This window comes from Pundamilia nyererei, unplaced genomic scaffold (genome assembly GCF_000239375.1).
Source record: "Pundamilia nyererei isolate P.nyererei 1_Seehausen unplaced genomic scaffold, PunNye1.0 scaffold00085, whole genome shotgun sequence".
Taxonomy (NCBI): domain Eukaryota; kingdom Metazoa; phylum Chordata; class Actinopteri; order Cichliformes; family Cichlidae; genus Pundamilia; species Pundamilia nyererei.
Window position 1 is genome coordinate 462,855 of NW_005187486.1, and position 22,960 is coordinate 485,814.

A 22,960-nucleotide genomic window follows, 5' to 3' on the forward strand; every position below is an offset into this window, starting at 1 on the left:
TCTACAAAGACAAGGAGAAAGGAGAGGTCATTTCTATGAGGAGGGAAGAGAAAGGTGACATTTTTTTAAATTACAGAAATCTTTGGGGATCGTAGAAAGAGCTCCAGAACAACAGACATTAGTTAACTTTTAGAGAAACATTAAAATGATACATTAACTTAAATGGGTTAAACTTCCCCAAGAAAAAAATAAACACTGATTTTTAGAAAAGCAGGCCCTCAGTAGAAAAGATAGCCTCCGTTTTATGTGCATTAAAAAAATGTTTCTGATTTCATTTATATACTAAGTAATCACAGGTTGAATTTAAACTTGTTGTAAAGCTTTTCTGTTTGCTGTATTTCTCATTCAGTATGTGGTAGTTTTCACGGTTAGTTACTTATGCTGCTGCTTCAAATTAAAAGCACTCAGCCAGACACAACTGAGAGGCTTTTATTGTGAATTTAGCTCCACGCATTCGAAGCGTGGCCATGAAAATGATCTACGGCACATTCAGATTGAGAACTCTTGTATTACAGTAGAATTAACAAAACAAAACAAAAAAAAAATCCCTGCCACAAGTTAAAATCCCATGAAGTCATTTGTGCTGTCGTCCAGTCAAAGCTGCACGTTGTATCATTACTTCTTTTAAAAACACTTCAACAGTTTTCTTCCCATTTTAAACGTAAATTAAGTTAAATAACATATCAAGAGGCACATTTACAAATGAAGGAATTTCCTTCACAATCCACTGGAAGGTGTTGCAGTGCGCAGAGATCAGTTTCAAACCTGCTGCAAAAACCATCCATTAATGAAGTTTAGAAACCACTCCACCTCTAGAACTAAACCATTCCCAGCTTGCTTCCAGTATTCAAGGATAATCCCCCATTTCACAATCATATGTACACACTACACTAGCTTTTAGAATAATCTGGACACAGTGTTTATAAACTGCAGAGGAATCACTTCACCACACAATAGGATTTTAACACTGAACTAGAGGACAGATGAACTTGTTTAGACAGGTCACTTTGCAGTAATGAAACACACTGGGGTTAAAGCCCTCTGTGTGTGCATTCAATAGTTTTTAAATGAACACTCAATGTGGGTTTTCTTCTGTGAAGACCGTATTGTCTTTGGGCGCTCCTCCGTCTGACGCAGGGTGCGTTTGGTCTTTGTCAGAGTCTGTGTGTGAGGTGTGGGCGGTGTCTGCTTGCGTGGGAGTTTCCGTGGTGGATATCGGCGGGTGTGTGCCGTCATCGCTCGAGTTTCTGTGCGAAGTTGCCACCGCCTCGTACTCAGCCACCGCCCGCTCATTATGCACCTAGCAACATGAGAAACAAAAACATTGAGGGCGGCTGGCAAGAAGCCAGTTGAACATGTGGCACAATTGCCGAACAACAGTTTAGGTTACATCTGCTAGATCATGTCTAACTGCTTCCAACAAAATGCTAGCAGGAAAAACCTGCCTGAGCTGTTACTAGCCAACAAAGACATGGATACAAGGGTGCTAATGCTAACACTAGCTGTTTACATAACATGTTAACTATGACAAGTATTTAAGAATTGGGTAACCTTCCCTGAACTTCCTCTGCTACTCTGACTGCCTCCAGGTCATCTTCAGACCTCAGCTCTCTCGTCCTGGCTCTGTTCCAGGCGCTCTAAGCAGCCTGCACGGTTCAGGCTGGACGGCAACATCGGTGCAGTCTGAATGTGTTTGTCGGTGGTTAATGAATAAAAAGATTTCCCGCACTGTTAGCGAGGCTGCACGACTGCAACGACACCTCTGTGCTTGAATTTTAAAGATTTGAACCAAATTTCAACCTCGATGAGTTTCTCGAATGATGTTAAAAATATTATATAGAACATGTCATTATTGATGTTGTTTCTACATTTTAGAGCCATAAGCAATGCTCAGTGTGTTCAAATATGACTACATTAGACATTTATTCTGACCCAGGAGGAAAAAAACTAGAAGATGGGTCTGGTACCAAAATGTAGGTAAAAATGAGACCCTTCAGATGCTAAAGACCCTTTAAAGTTCACCCGAAACTTTAAAGGGTCTTTTTGATATTTTCTCTGTTAAATCATTGGAAAACAGATCGAACCTCCAGGATACCAGTTCTGGTTCCTGTTCCTCTGCTGGACGCACATTAGAATGTTGTCATTTAACTACAGATGATGCTTTTCCATGAGATCAGATTTTTGGCTGTGGATGTAAAATTGATTTGGCTTCAGTTTTTAAAAAGGGCATAAATGTTTTTTTAAATAAGTAAATCTCATTTACTTGAATGTATTACAAATTGTGCATCTGTATGTATATTGAAGGCCTGTAATCACCAAATAGTCATAGTATACGTAACTTCATTAAATAGCCTGAAGTTATTGTACAAAAACGACAAAAGTGGCTCCTAGATGTGAGCTTGTGTTTACTCCCAGAGCTTACTGCAGTGTTTTACAGTTTCATAACTCCAGTATTGCAAACAGACTCTCACTCCCACACTATTTAACTTGTAAAAAAGACATTGACTTGTAACTAAAAATGCTAGCCCTTCATCATAAGCAGCAGCTGCGATCACACAGCCACTGAATACTGCACACAGGTTTAATGTAACTTAAATTTATCAAGGACAGATTAAGAAAATTTAATGAAATGCTGTCATATGATAGTAAATATTGTGGAAAAATGATTAGAAGTAGGAGCTTTAAACCTCCCTAAAAGCCGGTGAGGATACGAAAATGAAGAAATTTAACTGCATTAAAAAAAAGGATCAAAATATTAAACAAAGCTAGCTTTTCATTATAAAGTAAATATATGTCCACCATATGTTTCCATTATTTTTAACATCATTGGTGTTTGTTTTCGCAGATGTGGGTGTTTTTTTTTTTTTGCAGTTTTACAGATTTTTTTTTGTTTATATCTGTTTGTAAAAATATTTTAACTGTTAAAATTGAATTTAGTGATACAAAAGCTGTTATAATTTTCATCCTACATTTGAAAATTGTAGGATGAAAGCAGCTTTAATGGAAATCTTGTGTTTTATCCCCTTATAGGGGATTTACTGCTCAGCATGGCTTTTATTTTTTTTTATTATTTTACTGTGTTTAAACTAAACTCAGAGCAAAGTGCAGCTACGAGTCATATTTAATCTTCAGATCAAATTGATTAAATAAGACTGACAAAATCTGATTTATTTGCTTGCACGGCTGCTACATTATGGAAAAAAAATTTTTTTTTTCCCCATAGCAAACATTACATCATTTTATCTGCAATTGTAATTATTAACTTAAACATTACACAGTTATTGTGGTGTAATCGCAACAAGGAAATGGGAATAAATTTAATTCTGTTTTCCCCCCCTCTTTTGGATAGTATAATTCTTCATAAAAACTGTATGCATGGTGATTTGTTTTTATAACTCATCTATCTGGATACTAAAGTTAGAGACAGCACATCCAAGTAGTTTATGCTGTGGTTTTGGTGAGTTATATTCCAATTAGTCTGTCACTTAGCACAATTAATAGGTTGTGTGATGCACCCATATAGTCTATGGTAATAAAAGCTTGTTAGCATTAGTTGAGAACGCAGTGTTTCACTGTTTGGCCAAGATGCCAACATTGAGTCCCAAAACAAACAGGTGATATTTATGTTATTTTTTTCATTATTTTTATTTGAAAGGGACTGTGTACAATACTAACATAAATGTTATTTAAGCTACTGTACTAGAGTGAGCTTAAAGCTCATTTGCATCTGCAATACCTTGGCAGGTCACATTTTTACCTACTTTTATGGTCACACAATAAAAAGTCTAAATTGCTAAAACAGTATGTGAGTGAAAATGCACCAACGTTAAGAAAATAAGCATGCGATTTTTATAACACAAGAGAGCTGCAAAGCAAAAAAAGAAGGCAAATTTTATTTTATGCATATCATCTTCTTTTCTCAGCAAAGAAAATGATATAAGTATTTTTTAACTATGAAAATTATTAAATGCGTTTTGGCCAGAAAGTCTATAACAGTTGTGTTTTAAAGATATATTATATTTAAAAACAGAATATATTGTTTTGGGAAATTCTGCAGACACCAGTAGTGCCATCAAAGCAACAAAAGACTGAAGTAGCTGCTTTACCGAGCACAGATTATCTAAATACCTCATCAGTCAGGGGTAAAGCTCAGATCAGCTCCCGGCCACAAAAGCAGACCTCAGGCCCCACCCCCAGAGGGTGGGGTTGGAGGTGACATCACCGGGGAGAAACCCATACATGTAAGCGCATCACATGATGTCAAGAGTCAGGTGTGGGCGGTTCACAGACACACAAAGACGTACATGCATGTACACGCCCACACATACACAGGTATGCCTGAGTCACTGTTATCACCCCATGCATGAGAAAACACACACAGAAAATCCTGAACTACACCCCCACCTCACAGACGCGCACACACACACACACAGTAGTTTTCCATCAACCTTTGCACGCAACACCATCTCACCTTTCTTCAGTGTGTGTGGGCAGCCAGTCAGGAGGAAGTGTCAGATTAATGAGTTAAAGCATGAAGAAGAGACATTTCAGACACAACAGATGGAAACAGTGAGTTACTATTACACAATGCCTCATAATACAGCAGCTACAGCGGCATGTGGCTATTAAAAAAAATTACACACCGTGTAAAATGTCCACAAATCAAAAGCCTGCCCTGATTTAAATCGTGCTGATGTCTGTAACTGACCGAGCTCACTTCTAACCGTTTTCTTATTTTTATTGGATCGCCAGTAAATTCCTCATCAGGAATATCCTCTTTTAACCAGACAGGCTGGCTGCTATTTTTAGATCTCTTCCTGAAAGTCACAGTCTGACCACTTACACACTACAAAAAGCAACTCGTGCCTCGGGCTGACCCGGATTGCATCTAATAATGAATGCCAGGTCTCGGGCAGTTTTCAGCTTAAAAGTCATCAGTTTAGAAGCATTAACGCTGGCGTTTGGCTATGTTGAGTTAAGGACTTTGTTCAGTTCTCACAAAAGCAACAGGGTATAGCAGATGGTGATGATAAATCATGCAGATAAGATGCTGTAGGTTTGAAAATGTGCTAGAACAGGAACAAAGATCACCCGTGAGGGGAAGAAACATGAAAAAAAAACATGAATAAATAAAACAATCAGCACAAGAAGCTCTGACAGGCTTCAGACTTTTGGGTTCTTGTGAGTTTTTAAACATGTAAACCGATATACAGAAAATATAATTTTGAAATTTGCACTGTTAAAATTTTTTATACAAGTTAATTCTATAAGAATTCGTAAACTCTGAGGAGACGAGCTGCAGAAGTCTGAAGAAAATCAGGGAACAGGACATAAAAGAAGTTGAAGCTAAGATAGTTTAATGTAGTTACGAAAAGACTAAGCTCAATTAAAAAATAATAATTAAAAGGTGTAGTTTTAGTTTTGTATTTTCTTGACCCTCCAGGTCAATGTGAAAATTAATAATAAGCACTGCTGAAAAACTGCTGGATTATACTTTCTTTGTTTTATTTGACAGCCAGTTGCTGGCTTCATACAGACACCCATGTCCAACTGTTAGGTTACTTCAGTTAAACTACTTTGAATATGCCTGCTGTAGGCTCAGATGCACTTTAACAGGCTGATTTGGATGATAATGACAATCCTTTTGGTTTCATTCTTGAGGATCAAACCATTTGAGATCGATCCTAAAATTGAAACCCAATTTTTCTGCTCAGATTTCTTTTGGACTTTTTAACCTGTGTTTAGCTGTTAAAAACACTTTCAGTCGAAAATAAGTTTGCTTAAACATTTCATCTCAACATTTAAAGTCAATGTCATGAAGCGTGGATAACTTTCATTAGTGGACTATAGGGCACATTTGAAAAGCACAGATGCAGAATTTAAACTATATTAAAGCTATTAACACCCCTAATAGCAGCATTCATATTAGCAGACCTGCATGAGTGTACGATATTAAACATGCAGAGTGTTGCCTCTATAATGCATTTGTGTACCTCGCAGCATTAATGTTCACACATTAAAGCCTCCTCTTAGACAAAGATTGGCTCTCTGTGCTGCCTCCAAACTCCAATCAAGAGTCAAAAACTTGGGAATGGCTCTAAGCTAAAGAACAGCAGTAACAGCAGCTTAAGTAGCCCAGATTACTGGTTGTTCAACATATTTTGAGAAAGCTGCTGGTGATAATGCATAGCTACAACACAGATGATTGTCTGTAAAGCTCTGCGTAGGACAACCACGCAGGTCGCTCCCAATGCCGACTGCCACTGCACTGAACACAGGTCTCGCTCACCTCCTGCCCCGTGTACCAGGTTTGCCTCCTTGTGACTTTAGTTCCAGTTTTGGGAAATGCACAAAATTGAAGGATCAGTGTTCTGATGCAGTGGAGGACATCCAGCTCACATTACAGAGCCACAAGTACACACGGACGTAACAGGCCCTTCTGTACAAAGCAGCTACACTGAAAACAGTCTGAGAACTCAAGTCTGATCTGATTAGAGATCAGCTGAAGATAAAATCAGGTGAGGCTTTTGATATTCAGGTATCTGCTCTCAGAACTTTCTGATCACCCCTCGTGTACACACTAATACATTTATCATGTTTGATTCAGCGCACAATAACTTCACTCTTACTTTGAAAGTCCGGGTCAACCAGGTCAGGTTGCTGCTGTGGCATAGAGTTGTCTCAGGTTTTATTCCCTGCTTATTCTAACTGAAACTCCACCTTCTGGGATGTGTGGGGCTGACCTCCAGCTTGACAGAACAAGGACTAGCATCACCAGCTGCACTGGAGATGGTGGAGGAGTACGTCCATGAAATGAAGACTACAGCAGCAGCTGATTGGTGCTCCACTATTTATTATCACTAATTAAAGACGGTATCATTTAGTAACTAATTTCACAAAGTGTTTAACATCTACCTGCCTCACCTGCCTCCTGCCTCACCATCGCAACAAAAATGATCCAATTCTCTGGGAAACACATATTTGTTATATGGATGTCAAATTCTCAACTATGCAATCACTGATTTTAGTTTTTCTTTAATGTGGAAATCTAAACGCTTCAGCTCACCTCACTGCTGACAGAGCTGTCGCTACATTTAGCCACTTTTCTGACCCTTTTTGCTTCGTCTTTCCTAAAAAGACTGAGCTAAAAGTCTATACACTCTCTGAAGCCTCTATACTGAGGCTTCAGAGAGTGACAGACGTGCTGCGGCTTTTAGATTCTGTCAGTATAAAGTACCTTGAGGCCCCCGATACTGCGATATGGCGCTCTACAAATAAAACTGTATTAAATTGACTGCAGAAGACAGAAAACTATTCAGGAGAGTCCCAGTTTAATATTCCCACAACTTGAACCAAACATAACATTACTGTAAGTCTTCCGAAATGACCAGTTCTCACATTTTTATCTCCTAAATCAGATTTTTGTTTTTCTTTTCATGTGCTCATGACTAAAACTCTGCTTGGCTACTGTCTGTTCACCTGCAGTGGGTGAGGGTCTCGAGTGCTGTTCTTTGCCAGGCTGATCATCTCTTTGATCTGGACAAAGGCGAAGGCAATGGTGACCCAGGGGGCACCGGAAAGCATCCAAGCCGGTCTGTTCGGGTCCTCCTGATCCTCCTGATGTTTAGTCTTCCTTACTGGCAACAAGGGAGCCTGTCGCACTGGGGCCGGGCTGCCGTCGGGTGCGTGACTCTGCACCAAGTCGATGGTGGCGATCGGGACTGGACTGGAGGGCACAGGGATGTTCTCTGCTAGCATTTTGTCCTCTGGAAGAAGGTGCAGAGGGAAGAAACACGAAACGACGGGCACAAAAATATAGATTTTAAGGATCTGAATGTGTATCATGTCACAGCAAAAGCATCAGTTAAAACAGTTTGTTCTGCTAATCTAGAGCAGGGTATTCCAGACATACTTTTCCAGTTTTTCCTCCACCTCTCTTGGTCACTCTCCAGAGCTCATGACCACCGGTGAGGGTTAGAATGTAGACCTACTGGTAAATCAGGAACTTTCCTCTCGATCAAAGCCCTCTCATTACCACATTATCTGTAAAACTGCACCAATCCACGTCACTCATGAACATCCTGACACACTTAGACCCAACCCCAAGGGACAAACCCAGCAAAAGCAGTGGAAACATGACCAGCCATGATTCAACATCCGGCTCAAAATATCAACAGGAAGCACAGCTTTTGTTTACTGCGGATCACATAGTTTCAGCTTTAATTTTTAAGCTGCTCCTTTATCCACAAGGGGCTAAGGTCAAGGCGTTAGTGTTTCCTCCTGGGATCAAACCAGGAATCTCACTTGTTAGGCAAATCTGTACACCTCAACACTATGGAGCTACTTTTCATCGATTTCCTTTTAGAAGGTGATTATTATGCTGTGTTCTTACACTTCTTATTAGACAAGATTAGTTAATGCTTTAGTTTTCTAAATATTGCAGACACTATCAACCTGCAATCTACTTAGTGACATACAAAACAAGCCTAATGTGCATATCTGCGATCTTGTTTATTTGTATGCATTTTTCCCACCTTTGCCTTCAGTGTCTCCGGTCAGACACTGGATGAAGGAGAAGATGAGGAGGATGACGAGGGAGGCCATGCCGATTCCTCTGAACGTCTCTGCAGCACCTGCAGAGCAAACAGAGAAACCATTAGCAAGGCGAACTCATATTTTTCCTGTGTTTCCTACCCTAAAGCAGCTCAAATAAACCACTTACACTACACCGGTACTGCATTTAAACATTAGCCAGTGTGCTGCAAGGCAATTTCCGCCTCACGTGCTCGTTTCATACCAAAATAATTGACGAATACTCCTCCGACCATGGCTCCGCAGCCGCGACCCAGCCCGAGGTGCAGGCCCTGCAGAATTCCCTGTGCCGACGTCCTGAGAGCCGGCGGGACCGCGGCGCTCAGGAAGGAGATACAAGCTGCCCAAACTGAGGCATGGGTCACACCTGGAGGACAAACAGGGACATACAGAGGGTCACAGCTGAATCTGGATCTAAATAAACTCAAGCATCCTGATGTAATCAATTAACTCCAACATCTCAGCTTTAGAGTCATTACATCAGCAGCATGTGTTGAACAAATACAGGCAGAGCCTCTGAAATTATTATGTTTTTTAACAATTGGCCAGATTTTCAACTTAAAAACACTTTCAGTCGAAAATAAGTTTGCTTAAACATTTCATCACATTTAAAGTCAATGTCATGAAGCTTGGATAACTTTCATTAGTGGACTATAGGGCACATTTGAAAAGCACAGATGCAGAATTTAAACTATATTAAAGCTATTAACACCCCTATTAGCAGCATTCATATTAGCAGACCTGCATGAGTGTATGATATTAAACATGCAGAGTGTTGCCTCTATAATGCATTTGTGTACCTCGCAGCATTAATGTCCACACATTAAAGCCTCCTCTTAGACAAAGATTGGCTCTCTGTGCTGCCTCCAAACTCCAATCAAGAGTCAATAACCTGCAGATATTGACTGCTGCATTCTTTCTTATTTATTTTTCTATTGTTATCTATTATCTAAATCTATTTCTAATTCACCTTTTTCTTCCTGGCCCTTGAGTAAGTGAATTGCTCTACTGTGGAATTAAAAAAAGTCTATGAAAATTTGGCTTTTCATGCATTGCAAGGTCAAATATCACAAGTTAAATTATTTGTCCTTACTTCTCCACTGCCAAGTGTCAACCATTTGTGGACTCTGGAGAATAAATAAATGCTGACATATATGTTTAATTAACCTGCAGTGACAGTTTTATTTCTTCACCTCAGCTCAGCTTCCTCTCTGCAGACCAGCTAATCGCATCGAGGTAAAAAGCAGGCTGCCTCAGCCCTCCCTGTTTTTACACCACGTGTTGCAAATGCTAAATATATTTTTTGACTTTTTGAAATTGTGTCATACTCAGCGTAACGCTGGACCAACAGGTGGAGCACTCAGAACTGAAGCCCCGATGCAGCTTTCACGTGTTTATTCTGCGAGGCAGAGCTGTTTTCTCAGGGCGGATGTCTCATGCAAACCAGTGAGCCACAGAGAGCAGCTGTATACACTGCATTTCTCACCTTACTTTGCATTGCTTAAATAAAGTCAAAGATAAATTAGAAATACAGTGTAAATAATCTGGGATGCCAAATCATATGGTGTGATGGGAATATAAATATAAAAAAAATATCAAATTAATATATAATAAAAATATTTTAATATTGAATAGAATATATATAACTATTAAAAACAGAAAATTAAAAAACAAAAACACAAAATAAAAAAAAAAATTAAAAAAATAAAATTAAAAAAAAAAAAAAAAAAAAAAAAAAAAAAAAATAAAAAAAAAAAACAAAAAGCAAATAAAAAAAAAAAAATAAATGAAAGCAAAAAACAAAGCCGCGGCGAACCGAACCGTGACTTTACACTAAACGAAAAGCGAAAACGAAACTGACTGAGTGAAGACTGAAAAGCTCATTAATGTGAACATCAGAAAGACTGAAGACAGATTACTGCTAAGCGTTCTGTAAACCGCAGCAGCTCCCGAACAGGAAACAAACCGCTCATAAACAGGACCTATGACATAATATAATCAGTCTTTTCCTTTTTAAAACTGATCAGCCCTGTTTTGAGAAAGCTGCTGCTTGCACAGAAAAGCCAGCGTTCATTATCCGGGCTGAAAAAAGTGACACATGGTTTGCAAGTTTGCATTCGACTGATTTGTGACTCCGAGAAAGAGGACTGTTTCTCTGTTATTTTCAAGTCCGGCAGCGCCCTGCACATGTGCTTTCTGACAACACCTCTATTGATATCCTCTCTGTATGTTGCAATGCTGCTACAATAAAGGAAATAACAGAGCAATACAGATCGTGCAGTTGAGAATCCGGGCCGTTTCCCTTCCCTTCAGTTTTTTTCTCGTACTTTACAGCTTTCTGTCATCTGCAGCAGCCCTGACAGCCTTCTGCTAACCAGCGATACTGTAGGAAGAGAAACGCTGTCTGATAAGGCGCCATGCTGGACAAACAAAGCCATTTCCTGGCCTGCCCTGTCCTCTGGGTCCTGAAGTCCTAATACTCCCTGCAGACACAGACAGAGAAAGGGTTACCTTGAAGGATCTCCATGGGCAGGACGATCCAGGCGTTCTCCAGGTAGGAGATGTACAGGTAGCGAGCTGTGTTGCAGGCCAGCCCGATGTACAGCACTCTAAGGAAGGAAAGAGAAGAAGCATGAGACTTGTTACCAACTCAATCCTGAGCTGTTGTTTCTTTGCTTTAGTGATGTTTGGTAAGACTGATATGCATTTTTAAATCCTAATAACATCTTTCCAAGGACTGAAGAAATGTCTTCAACTGTTTCTATCCTGTAAGCATCCCAATTCTTAGTTTTACTGCAAGTATGACCATTAGGATGAACTGGTTGTGATAAGGCCACACCTTCAGTCAGTATAATCGTTCATCATTTGAATCTTTGTTTAAGCTTTGTTCTTTTTTTTCCACGTCAGCAAAGACAACAAATTCATCCTGTAACTAAAAACGAGCAACAGTTCGTCTGGATCTGCTTGCCTTTCTTCTTAAACCCAAACCTGCTGCAGTTTGGGTATCAGACAAAAATAATTTGTCCTATTTAACTGTTTTTTTATTGCAATAAATATTGAAGTTATGACCCAATGGTACAGAGCATAAATGCTGAAAAACTGACAAACACTCAAGCTGGTAAAAAGTCTTTAAAGTCAGCTGACTGAATTATCCTGGTGGTTTTTTGTTGCTACAAAAACAGGAAAAAGTATTTTAGTTATACGAGCTTGTATTTAACTGTTCGCCTCATTAATCTTTCTGTTCTTCTTCTGTGGTGCTGTTCGTACCCATCAAGGAGGCTTTGTGCTGCTATTTCGAGAACAATACAGCACAACACGCACCGAGTTCATCGCGCTCATCACCGGGATTATTTTAATGTTTGCTCATCAGCTGAAGCGTTACTGAACACACAGACACACTCTGTTCTCTGGGTGTGTGAACACTGAGCTCGACAAGCTCTCTCGCTGAAAACAACGTTACAGGGAAAGGTCGTGTTGTCAGCATTTCCCAAAGATAATAACAACGAATGAGAGCTGTTAGGCCTCAGCCACACAGGCCTAGAGATTGGACCGTCAGTCCTGGCAACCTCTGGCTGATGGGGAAAAATGTGTATCCCCAAACTGGTTGGCCGCCTTTATTATGAAACTAGTTATAAAGTTTGCATGTTCTCCCCCGTGTTTGCGTGGGTTCTCTCCGGGTACTCCGGCTTCCTCCCACCGTCCAAAGACTTGCACTTAGTGGGGATAGGTTAATTGGTTAATCCAAATTGCCCATAGGTGTGAATGTGCGAGTGAATGTCAGTGTGAATGGTTGTCTGTCCCTGTGTGTTGGCCCTGCGACAGACTGGCGACCTATCCAGGGTGTACCCCGCCTCTCGCCCTATGACAGCTGGGATAGGCTCCAGCGCCCCCCGCATCCCTGAAAAGGATAAGCGGACGCGAATGGATGGATGGATGGATGGATAGTTATAAAGAGTGCGCTGCACCAAAAATCTTGTTTCGATTGCTTTGGTTACGTGGATGACACCAAATAGTCTGCATTTCAAAAACATTTCAAAGGGGCACAACTCCTTGTATGGGTCGCTTCATACTTCTCACAGCTTCACGACCGCTTAGAGAGTAGTTGGCACGTTTTTGCAGACAAGTCGGCATCTTCCATGCAAACCACAGGCAACGACAGTAAAGCAATTACAAAGAGGTTTTTGTTGCAGCACCCTCTTTGCGCCCAATATCGGCATTTCCTTCTCTCTCTCTCTCCCTCTCTCTCTCTCATATTTTAAAGAGTATTCAAATGAAGAAGTATGAATTAAGTTGTGATGATGTTTCAGGCTGCCTTGTTGTCTGATAATGATCTAAACCTCCAAAATATTTCAAGTGTTACAACAAAGCACAGAACAGAAACTTTAAAAATAACAACATTAAATACATAAAGCTAATATGTCTGATTTGGTGTGGTGGGAAACTGCGATAATCCTCACAAGAAAGTACATCTTTAGATTCTGGACATTGCGAGTTCAGTCCGTCCTCTAAGATGGACTCCATTAAATGCTAAACTGAGCCCATCTGAGCAGTAGCAGATGGTCTCTCTGTGCTAATAAGTCGGTTTAAAAGGGTCAACACATTAAACCTTCAGCCCGAGGTCACTTATTGACGTGCTCTCATCGGTTAGAATGAAAGCAAGTGACCACCAGAGAGGAAGCTGCTGCTCAGACGTTGCAGTGAAGCAGGAAGTGTGCTTACTAGACAGAGTCACATCCTGAAAACACACAGGAAGATGAAGGGTGTGTTTGCATGAGACTGAATATACACACACAGAGTCACTAATGCAGATTAAGAGGAACCAGACAGCCTGTGGGCCTGTAAAGGCTGTAACTGTCTTCTGTGAAAAGGTGCTTTCAAAAACAGGTGAAATGTTCTCATTGCTTTAAAATTCCTAAAGGTTTCAATGCATATGAACAGAAAGGAGCTACTGTTAATATATTTAACCAGTGTGTCTGGATTTTACACATATAATGAAATAATGACACAGCAAGCTGCTTTTGATTGGCTAAAATGAAACATGGAAAATGGTATTAGGCTTCACAGCTTCAAGAAGCAAAGATGACTTCCAAAAACATTTCTGCTAATGCTTCTAGTCACTTAAAAATCTACCATCAGCTCTGAAAGTAAACTAAAAGTCCCCAGTGTGATCACAGAGAAAGTTAAGGTCTGTCACGTCAACGCAGCCGTATGGTGGCCAGGAGAAGTTCCCAAGGCGCCAATTCTGGAAAGTGCTTACAAGCGTGGACATCTGTCATAGGACTGTATGAAGGAGGAAGATGCTGATCTGATCTGAGGAATGAGTTGGATCAGAAAAATGACAAACCGACCCTCAAACAGCTGAAGCTCTCCCTCTCTATCAGCTTCCTACCCCTCGTCTCATGTTGATGTAAAAATTTGAAAACTATTGCTCTACAACATGTTACAACATTTAAAATCTGAGATAGCGAGCAGCTGGATGGTTTTTCATCCTATTGTTGCTTTTTTCCCTGTTTGTTGACATTTATGGCGATGATGTGCCCGATTTGTCTGTCCGAGGCACTGAAATCAAATAGCTTCTGATCTGTGTCCGTGTGAAAATCCCCACTGATGTCTTGCATAAGCACCTCTTCATAGTGAGCATTCCTGTTCAGTTTATTTATATTTTTGCTTCTACTTTAAAGTTAAATCAGTCTAAATATTCCCCAGTTTTAATCTTCTAACTCCCAGTGGAGTAACAAAGACATTACTACTTTCATGCCCTGTGTTTTGCTCATGTACTAACTTATATTACATGCTGTATTTTTGTTATTCTAAATAAAGGAAAAGTGAAATGTGTGTAGTTTAAGACAATCAGCAGCCTTGAGGGGAATAGAAATACTCTGAAACATTATGAATAAAAGTTTCGTTGCTAACTGGAGGTCTGGTAACCACAGTCACAGTCATGTCAGTTAGAGTCCCACTATTTTCACTTTTTGCCAGTGAACACGTGAGTAAATTCTTCTCTTTTGAGGCCTCTAAAAGTAAAACAGAAAGTACTCCACGTCTGACACCAGAGAAACGGTGCTCATCATTCATTATTCAGTTACATTATAGACCTTGTCTAGCTTCTACGACTGCCTCATTTTGTCTGAGTAATTGCTGCATGCTCCCAACTATCAGTGGCTTCGTACAAGGCTTTTGATTAATGCGAGGAACAGAAATATCAGCATGCCCAGCAGGTGTATTTATTAAGTACTTCAGCTAAATTTGCTCCATCTTCACCTCGCGTAGACTTGAGAGCTCTTTGAAAGTCAACAGCATAGATGGATCTGTGAAATCTAACCCCTTGTTCTCAGATGTCGAAGCTACCCGAAGGGTCCGACCCTGAATTCAATGGCCGCATTGTCCCAAAGAGGAGCGCTCACTTGTCACGGCTCTGACACCAAACACAGCGAGGCAATGACTGAACTGTTTGGACCCACCATTAATGCTATGAATGCACAGTTTAAACGGTTGATCAAGAGTTTTTGCTTTTAAAAAGTCTTTAAAGAAAGCATGGAAGTTGTTTTTGGTCATTTATTTGAGAAGATGGATTTTTTTTTTTTTAAACAGCTTACAGATTTCTTTGATTTAATGGTGGAAGAGTTAGATCAGAGGCAGCTGAACACGAGGAAAAAGGAACTCATGCTCCAGCAATGGTAATACAGATGAACTGGCTCTTTAAATAGCCCAGAAGGAGAGATAGTACTGTGTATCTAAGGGGGAACATCACCTATGTGAAACCTAACAGCATGATAATAAATAATTAGTAAATAATTCATTACTTCATTAGTTAATTACCAGATGTTTCTGTCTTGGTTCCCATGATTATCAAAAACAAAAATATTTGGGACAAAAAAAGTCAGAAAAAAGTTCAAAGTAAACGTGATCTCCAAGCAGCCTTAACCTCCTCGGACCTGGCGGCCACATATGTGGACATCACATTTTGGGTTGTGTAGACCAAAATACGAAATTTTGCTCTACGAGGGCCTGATATCAACTTACATTATACTGCCACTGTTCTATCAAAATTATAACGAATGTCTTCATATGTGGATCTCATTTATTTTAGGTTAAAAAATAAATAAATCTGCTAATTCTTTGTTTTTACATTCATCAGGTCCCAATCAGCCCAAATAGCAAAGAAAAATTAAAGCATGCCATGAATGAGTTTGGGTCTTAGGAGGTTAAGGAATATCAACACAGGAAGCAGCTAGCAGCAACATACAACAGAAAATGTCAATGACAACAAGCCACACAACCACTGACGACGCAAAGTGTGCGAAACCTTTTAAAACTTTTAAGCAAGCGACTAAAGAACAACCAATGAAAGTGAAGGATACAGTGGCAGTGAGAGAGTGGTATTACGGTTAGCCAGGCAAGTGGAACCTGGGATGCTCTTTAGCGACCAACTACCAGCTACTAACTGATGTGTGATGAGAAAATCTCTGTATATGTAGAAGCAGCTTTGGTGCTTTGTAGTGTTTGTTCTTACCTGATGTGTCCCACGAGCTCGATGAACTTGTGGCTGGTGAAATACGCAGCGAGCTCTGAGATGTGGCTGAGGACGGAGCAGACCCCAAAGAGCGTGGTGGTCCCGCCCAGGTCCTCCAAGTGCCAGTACAGGAAGCTGAAGACGAAGCCGTAGCCAAAGCCCATGAACCAGGCGACAAAGAGGACGGAGCTGTAGCGCACGCTGCATAACAGCTTGAGGAGGTCACTGTAGTGGAACTCCTGGGTGGTGTTGGGGTTGCTGGGGGTCTGCTCTGAAGTGACTGACTCCCTGTCAGTGTTCGCCGAGTCCTCCACCACCTCTGGAACTTCCTGCTGGTATTCACCGCCTTTCTCAAAGTAAAACTGAGTGGCCACAATCAACGCCACACCCATCAGAACACCAAAGACAATGAAGGCGAGCTGGTAGTTGTGAAGGCGAAAATCTGGCACAGCGCAACCAGTGCCTTCAATCGCCACGGTGATATGAGTGTGGTCAATCCAGATGCCCACCAGCAGCATTGCCAGACCCCAACCCAGAGAGCCCCACATCCTCTGCAGGCCGTAGCGGTCGCGGGCTTTACCAAGATACTGCAGGGTCACCGTGTCCACGATGGTGACGGCGGGAGCGCTGAAGAACTCGCCCACGATGATGACAAGCAGGATGAGCAGGAAGATGGACTCCACCTGGTCAATGTTGTAGATGATATGGTACTCTTTCTCAGGTGCTGGAGCAGAACTGGTGGTGGTCTGCAGAGTGGTGTTTGGTACGAGCTGGGTGGTGTTTAGTAAATTAAATGGAGAGTATGTTGTGGTTATGCTGGCATCCACACTACGTTCTAGCCTGTGGAGCACGTGGGAATGCTCCACATGCAGCTCCAGTACGTTTCGCCGACTTCTGGTGTGGTTGGTGGAGTTGCTTGGTTGTGTTACATTATCCTGAGGCTGGACCGTTACCACGGGTGTAAGCGGCGTGGAAGCTCCCTTTTCCTCACATATCATTTCCGCAGGTTTGACAAACCCGATGCCGCAGTTGAACATTAACCAGCACAGAACGGAAAACAGCAGCACAACTTTTCCTTTCTTGAAACGGTCCGCCACCACACCCCAGAAGGGGGCGCTGCAAAATTCAATGAAGTAGCGGATGCCGACGAGCAGCCCGCTGCGGCTGGCTGACATGCCGAGCTGCTTGTAATACACGGCCAGCAGGGGGTGCAGCGAGCCGTAGGCGGCATAGAAAAAGAAATAGAAGACTTTGGAGATGAGGAGGTGGCTGTTGATGCGGAGGCACGTCCTCTCGCAGCAGTCCATGGAATTTGGCTGTGAGGCCGCCACTGCTGCCACCTGATCACGTGCCATGTCAGAGCCGGGTCCTGGTGGCGCTGTGACATCCTCTTGCTGGGCCATGGAGAGGGTGTTGAATGGCTCAGCGAGGACATACTTCCTCTTCTGCTCCTCCTCCTCATCTGTCAGGATGGCAACCTTGTCGTCGGCTGGCATATCTGGAAGATAAGGAAATGAGGGTTAGAGCAACGCCAGAGTAACCAAATGAGGCTAAATTTATCCTGTAACTACTTCACTGTGAGACATCATTAGTAGTTTTCTGCTAAAATATAAGTTATACCAGAAATCTGCTAATAACACCCAGAAATAACCTGAAAGATTAAGAGAAATGTTTTAATATTAAATATTTTTAAAACAGAAAAAGAACATTTGTGGATAACTTGTTTGACTACGAGAGAAAACAATAAAAAGAGCAAACCTTGATCACGACATGTCTTTGTATTTCTGTGAAAGGGCAGAGTTCTCTGGACACTTTCCAAAAACAATACTTGTCTGACTGTGGCCAAAATCAAACAACCGGTATAAATAGATCTGCCTCTGGAGGAACATTTAGGCAGTTCTGAATACTGTAGACAAGCTGCTTTAAAAAAACCATCTATTCAGAGTGGCATTATGGAATATTAATTTAAGGATTACGTCTTAAACAGAGCTCCTAACCTGAACCTATGTTGGGTAATATAAGCCAGATTATGGCTGCCCTCTGCCACCCCTGTACACCATCACCAGGTCCTCCTGTCTCGGGAAAGCCAGGACCATCAGAGGTAACCCCTGCACCCCACCCACCACCTGTTTGACCGGTTGCCCTTTGGTAGTCAATCAGGTCCCACACCTCCAGACTCACAAACAGCTCCTTCCCCTAAGACGTTTGGACTGTCAGCTAACACCGCACCCCATCCCTGCACACTCACCTCACCAGCCATGGTCTGAGTAGCCCTCATCATTCAGACCACTAACAAATGGACTCTATACTCAGACCAAGTCCTTTGCACTACTGCTATGCTCTTTGTTCTCTAACATGTAGTCATTTTTGATCTACACCTGGTGTCAAATACAACCAAATGGTTAAAAGCTGTCAAGTAATCTGGTTCCAGATGGGACAAAAGTCTCACAGAATCTGAATTTGAAACTCTCCTGGATGTTTTCTTGATTACATAATCTATAGATTATGTAATCTATAGATTAAAAGAGTCTAGATCTAGTCTAATGTGGTCCAGGAGCCAAAAGAAAAAAAAAAACTCTTTAATCACATGTTTTGTGTTACAGACATGTCAAACTGTTTTTCAAAACATTTATTGAAACGGTTTGGTAATGAATGATTAGAACAGTACCAAGGTACATGGTACATGGTCTAGACATGGTGTCATGAGGTCTACATGCTAGAAAAACTGTGAATCCAAGCATTCAGAGGTAGAATAAAAGGTTCAAATAGTCTCATTCTGTGTTTTAAATGGCCCTGACGGGTGCTAGGTAATATAATCCATACTAGAAGGGGCTAAATGTGTAGAGTATTGTTCAAATTGGTAAAAAGCAAAGAAATCATCATATTTCTGTGTCACAGTATTCACATATATTAAAACAATCTGTACACTCTCCCATGTCCAAATTAAATCAGTCTAAATGGACGAGTTCCTGGTACTATAATGCGACCTGTGTAACGTCAGTGTTTGTGGATGTACTTTGAAGGTGCTGATATTTTGTTTTTATACAAAGACGGCCAGGTTAGACTCCCTGACGGTCCCTAAGCCTTACTTTGAGATCCACTTGTGTATCGTGACAACAATAAAACTGAAAGCTGAGCAGCAGTCACCAATACAGATATTTCAGCAAACATACGACCTCTGGAGGTCCTCAGATCTCAGTTTGTAAGCCGTCCATCTATCAGTGATGGTCTCCGCGGAAGTGTCAGACATGTTAAACAAAACTACGGGTTATCTAAATTGTATAAAACAAACCAAAGTCGGAATGTTTAAGGGGTAATTTAAGGAAGTGCTAAGGAAGTGCTGGCGCTCATTTAAACCCGGTTAAACACAAAGGAAGTGTCTCCGAACGTCAGGATTTCTACCATGTAACCTAAATTAAACGTTTTAAACATGTATTTCACGAGACTTAATTTAAAATAAAGGACAAATTTAACGACAACGCAAACTAATGTTCTTACCTGCTCAGGTCACCGCTCCCATTAAACTATGACTGCGCAGTTTCTCTTCAATTTTCTCTCTTCTCCTGCGGACATTTTTCACAAAAAACGTTCAAACTACCGCTTTTATTTTCTGTAAAATATTTATAGTCTCCGACATAAGTTCATGTTTTAATTCGGGGGGAATTTCAGGTCTTTCTCGTCTCCGCCTGTCTTTGTATTGAGAACAACGGCAGCTCGTCAAACCGGAGCTTCCACCTGTCCAGAAAACAGAGACGCCGCGGTCAAGCCCGCCATTGGGACCGCTACGACAACAGGCCGAGACTTCCAAAATAAAGCTCATGCGTATGCGCTACCTTATTCAGTTTTATTAAATTGTGTTTATTTTTAAATTATTGAATAGTTTGGAGTAATTCCTCTCAGAAATATAAAATAATAACCTTTAAATTAAATTTCACAATTAAATGAAAGACTGAATAAAGTTCATTTTTGTTTTTCTATAATTTACTGTTTGTTTTGTTTTTGAATCATTAAGTCTAAAAAATGCTGTAATCTGTTCAAGGAACACATAATAAAATGTTACCATAAGCACATTGGTACAGTATTTAGAAATAAGGGGAAAACAGTTTAAAATTAGAAATTAAACATTTCTTAGTGGATCTTGGGGAAGGAATTGTTTTAGAAAAGTTAACATGTTCGGTTTTAGAAAGTTTAAAAAAAAACATTTGTTCATTTCATTTAACAAAAATGTTGCTACTTTTGTGTGTTTTGTGAGCCTACTTTTTTCAAAGCTGATGGCACCGTTGTGCTTTTAAGTTTTCGTCACATCCGGTAGTTGCCAGGTGTAAATTCTGGCAACTTGATACCACAAAGCGACTCCGCCTAAACGTCTCCAGTGCCTCAATTAAAGGGGAAAGTGCCATTAATCGCAGTCAAAACATACAAAAACACAGCAATAATTCATTTTTAAAGAGACACAGGCAGTTCAAAATGACTGTAGGACTCCCTGAAGGCTTATTAGTCTACAACAATAAAACATTTTTCACCATAAGGAGCATTTTGCATCTTTCTTATGATCAATATCAAATTATTATCCAATAATCATACATAAACTCTCTTGTTTAATGCACTCATGCCCAGTTTTAGAGGAGCTGTAATCAAACCTTCCTCTTTAAGAGGCTTCATATTATAATTTAGCTGTAAAGATCATGAACTGTGTAAACTGGCTCTATTGTTAAGTCAGAAATGTTCCTTCATGATCACCATCAAGTCTGAAAGGTGTCATGTCGTTTTCCATTTTTCTTTGTGACAGAAATTAATTGGTTCAAACACCGTGACAATCAATGAGATGGAAAGGACTTTATTTGTACACCTTCTTTGCTTTACAGAACAAACAGAGCAAATGCAGAAGAGCATAATTCATGCCGTATTTAACAAAGGTGTAAAGACAGGTGGGTGAGGACTGCTGGCTTTAAATACAAGAGCAATGAGAGTTCCTGGAAGGCATCATAAAGTTACATCACCAGGAAGCCACACACTCCACCCAGCCGCTTGAAGTAAATAACGTCTCATGTCACACAGTCATTTTCAGAGCAGTAAAAATCTGTACCTGAGGAGCTGTAGTCATACACACTCATGATTATTGATTTAAAGAACACTGCAACTTTTTAAGAAGTGGTTTGTTTTTTTGTTTTTTTGTTTATACAAGGGGTTCCTTGAACTTTAAATGTGATTGGATGAATGGAGGAGGAGGTGATGGGAAAACAGAGGTGCAGGAGAGGGATTTGGACCCAGAACAAGCATCAGTCTCAGGTGCTGAACACACAGGGCACGATTTTAGGAACTGCATCCAGACAGAATGAGGCTACCTTTATCTACTGTTAACTCCAGGTGGCCACTGACTATATTCCTGATACCTCAAAACTCGGGAGTGATGTTCCAGATGAAGCTAGTTTCTGTTGTTTTGGTTCTTTGCCATCTTTGTCATTTAGATATCACTAAAAATACATCACTATAGTGGCAGTACAGATGAAAAGTTTACAGCTTAACTACTGTTTACGTTCAGTGCCGCCATCTCTGATTGCTTTTTTTTTTCCTTGGTTAATGGCCATACCAAGCTTAAGGCCATACCACTGTGAGCACACCTGATTTCATCTGATCTCAGAAGCTAAACAGGGTCAGGCCTGGTTAGTACTTGGAAGGGAGCCATCTCTGATTGCTAACTCGGAGGATGTTGGTCTGCTCCAACTTTCCGAGTGGGAAATCCAAGTTGAGGGGATGTTCCACAAAAAATTTCCAATTAGGAACTTGGAATTTCTGACTTCCAACTAATTCAGGAGCCCGGTATAAGCCCCAGCACACATAAAGACCCCCGCATGGGCACCATACAGCCAGCAGCTGCAACCATTGGAGTGAGAGTGTGTGTGCAAATGTTAGACAAGGTGCTTAGGCATAGAAAAAAGCACCTGTATGACTGTGTGCGTAGTGTGGTGAATGAGGCTTGTGGTAAGAAAACACTTTGAGTGCTTAACTAGAAAGCAGTCTATGACTACCGGTCCAAACAAATGGCAAAGGACATGCCTCTTTGAAGAAAGGTTGATTGACTGGTACTTAAATAGTGCTTTCTACTCTATTTGGGCAGTCAAAGTACTTTCTTAGTGAAAGCCTCATTCATGCATTCACACATGCGCTAAGCTAACAGTCAAATAGGTGCACTTCAGAGTTCAGCATCTTACCCGATCTACTTCAACATGCAGACTACAGGAACTGTGTATGGAACGGGCAACCTTCACGATTAGCTGTTAGCCCACTCTACCTTGTGACCCACAACCACTACCACAACAACAACAGTAGTAGAAAAAATGGGCTTTGTTTGGTGAAGTCCTGTGAAAGCTCCAGCAACAGGAGATTGAGGACAATTTTGTCTAGCCTTTCATGCTCTTGAAACTGCTGCAGAAAAGATAGACTGTAATGGATTATCTCTAATATAGCTGTCAGTCAACTGGACCTTTTGATTGTGCTTATGCTATTGGTGCCTTTTGGAGCATTTTAATGCAATGATCTATTATATATATATTGCTAAATGTTTGTGGAAATCACTTCTGTTCTCTGTGTGTCTGCAGGCTTACCCGCTGGCTGGTTTTTGTATAAATCTATCCTTGAGCTGGTTCCCTCTTATCTGTGTGTATACATGTGTAATCAGCAACCTTCCCTTCAGTCATAACAGACATGCTTTAAAGGGCGTTTTGGGAGTTTTTCTGGGAGGGAACCCTCCAAAGCTGGGAGGAGACCGTGGGGAAGAACATTACTTGTTTCAGATCATCAAATACATTTAAATAATAGACAAAGATAACCCAAGTATGAGCATCTACCCCCCCC

The 22,960-nt window shown here is 40.8% G+C and overlaps 1 protein-coding gene across 1 annotated transcript; it reads right to left on the reverse strand.

The window, feature by feature from the left end:
- Positions 1-769: 769 nt before the first annotated feature.
- LOC102195792 (major facilitator superfamily domain-containing protein 6-A) lies at positions 770-19,887 on the reverse strand. The gene is made up of 7 exons (XM_005738652.1): positions 19,604-19,887; positions 16,106-17,603; positions 11,104-11,201; positions 8,798-8,959; positions 8,535-8,633; positions 7,480-7,766; positions 770-1,300 (listed from the first exon to the last, which is right to left on the reverse strand). Exons 2-7 carry the CDS (start codon positions 17,599-17,601, stop codon positions 1,076-1,078), a joined length of 2,367 nt encoding a protein of 788 aa, XP_005738709.1. The 5' UTR covers positions 17,602-17,603; positions 19,604-19,887; the 3' UTR covers positions 770-1,075.
- Positions 19,888-22,960: the final 3,073 nt, after the last annotated feature.

Coding starts and splice junctions, on each gene's coding strand:
- LOC102195792 (XM_005738652.1), bottom strand. CDS start 17,601: ATGCCAGCCGACGACAAGGTTGCCATCCTGACAGATGAGGAGGAGGAG. Junction 11,202..16,105: donor GAGCTCGTGGGACACATCAG/GTAAGAACAAAC, acceptor TTCCTTCCTTAG/AGTGCTGTACATCGGGCTGG. Junction 7,767..8,534: donor CGGAGACACTGAAGGCAAAG/GTGGGAAAAATG, acceptor ACCTTCTTCCAG/AGGACAAAATGCTAGCAGAG.